The 1,983-nt window shown below is 63.0% G+C and overlaps 1 protein-coding gene across 5 annotated transcripts in view; it reads left to right on the top strand.

The window, feature by feature from the left end:
• The window catches only part of TVP23A (trans-golgi network vesicle protein 23 homolog A), an 87,158-nt gene that overhangs the window by 13,949 nt on the left and 71,226 nt on the right, over positions 1 to 1,983 (top strand). For all 5 annotated transcript variants that reach the window (XR_001828512.2, XM_037742510.1, XM_037742511.1 and 2 more), the window contains exons 2-3: positions 1,235 to 1,375; positions 1,698 to 1,777. Coding sequence is in view for 4 of the 5 variants with exons in the window: in XM_037742510.1 (XP_037598438.1) it covers positions 1,367 to 1,375; positions 1,698 to 1,777 (89 nt within the window). In the remaining variant the exon portion in view is untranslated. The remainder of the gene's footprint in view (positions 1 to 1,234; positions 1,376 to 1,697; positions 1,778 to 1,983) is intronic.

Below are 1,983 nucleotides of genomic sequence, written 5' to 3'. Positions count from 1 at the left end.
ATGGCATAGGAGAAAGCACCCTCCTTCCACACACACTTGGCAGGCCCCTCTGTGGGGTCAGCTTAGGGAACTGGGGTGGGGACGGAGGGCAGAAAGGCTGGAACCAAGCCCCAGGATCAGAGATGAGGCAGCTCCTGCCTCCGTCTCCACCCATGGAGGCCAACAGTGAGGGAAATGTGTCAGGGGCTTGTGGCCCAGGAGCCTTCTTTGGGGGTGACCAGTGGTGGGGGAGGGAAAAGTGAGGACCAGTGGCCTTGTTATCTTGATGCTTAGCCCTCTGCCCATGGTGGGGGATCAGGACAGGGAGTAGGCACGCAGGAGAGGAGAGTCACCGTGTTCTGGGCCAGGAAAGACCCTCAGGTGACAAGTTTTCTTTCCTGGGAAATACCCAGGAAGGCTTTCAGATCAAGAAACACTACTATTACTGTCAATAATAATAAGAATTTTGTGCTTAATTAAGTGCCTGGCACAGAGATGGATGCAGATCTCACTGCGGTTCTGAAGCTGTGGCTGCAGCAGCGTCATCCCTTAAAAGGCAGATGAGGCCAGGTGTGGGGGCTCACTCCTGTAATGTCAGCACTTTGGGAGGCAGAGGCAGGATGGCTTGAACCCAGGTGTTCAAGACCAGCCTGGGCAACATAATGAGACCCTCCTCTCTACAAAAAAACAAAAAATTAGCCAGGTGTGGTGGGGCAGCCTGTGGTCCCAGCTATTTGGGAGGCTGAGGTGGGAGGATTGCTTGAGCCCAGGAGTTTGAGGTCACAGTGAGCTATGATGGCACCTCTGCCCTCCAGCCTGGCTGGCAGAGAGAGGCCCTGTTTCTGGGTGTAGGGGTGGGGGGGGAAGGCAGATTCTCTGGCCCCACTCCAGGCCTTCCACATGCCCTGGGCCGGGACTGAGACTCTGCTTTTCACAAGGGTCCTAGGAATTGCGTTCCGCGCGGAGACGGTTGGGAAACACCGACAGTCCTGCATGCGGCTGCCCACCGCGGACAGTGGTTCAGTGCCTTATCGATCACTCCATCGCCGTCCGAGCGCCGTGCACACCTGGCGCCCACGCACCCCCTCGCTCCTCCCAATCCTCCCAGTATCTCCGTCAGCTGTTCCTGACGCCGCTTTCTGGCCGGGGCGAGTCCTGACTGGGCCGAGCCCCCTCCCCAGCCCGCGACTGCGCCCTGGGCCCCGAGCGTCCCGCCCCGCCCCCACTACGGATCCTGCGCCCGGGCGGCCTCGAGGGGCGCAGGCCCCGACCCTCCGCGTCCACCGCCCGCCGCCCGCAGCCGCCCGCCCCGCATCCGAGCCTTTCGGCGGCGACGGGCGGAGCTGGAGTCCCGGGCCTGGGCGCCAGGTGGGCTCCTGGGACGGTGATGAAACAGGTAGGGCCGCGGGGATGCTGGGGCTGGAGGTGGGGCGGGGACGGGAGGAGCCTGCGGGCGCGCGGGGGAAGCCCGGAGAGGAGGAGGGACGCGCCGGGGCCTGGGGCTGGGCTGCTTGAGGCCGGGTGGCTGGGAGGGGTGGGGAGGGCTTTGCCGCTGCGGCCGCAGCCCAGGGGCCGGGCCAGCTCGGAGGATCCACTTGGGAGCCCAGCGGTGTGCTGGTGGAGTCCAGGCCCTGGGGGACACGGCGGGTGGCCTGGGCGGGTAGGGTGGGGGTGTGCGCCGTGCCCCGGCCTGCCACCTGCCCTTGCTGTCCCCCCAGGCCCTGGTGGACGATACGGAGGATGTGTCCCTGGACTTTGGGAACGAGGAGGAGCTGGCCTTTAGGAAAGCCAAGATCAGGTGTGTTGGGGTAGAGCTTGTGGCCGGCGTCCCCCACAGCTGCAAATTCATTCATTTAGTCATTGATTCAAAATACATTGGGCTGGTCGCGGTGGCTCAAGCCTGTAATCCCAGCACTTTGGGAGGCCGAGGCGGGTGGATCACGAGGTCAAGAGATCGAGACCATCCTGGTCAACATGGTGAAACCCCGTCTCTACTAAAAATAC

The sequence above is a fragment of the Cebus imitator genome, unplaced genomic scaffold, assembly GCF_001604975.1.
Source record: "Cebus imitator isolate Cc_AM_T3 unplaced genomic scaffold, Cebus_imitator-1.0 Scaffold122, whole genome shotgun sequence".
Taxonomy (NCBI): Eukaryota; Metazoa; Chordata; class Mammalia; order Primates; family Cebidae; genus Cebus; species Cebus imitator.
Note: the sequence above shows the minus strand (reverse complement) of the source record. Positions and strands in the feature narration are given on the sequence as shown.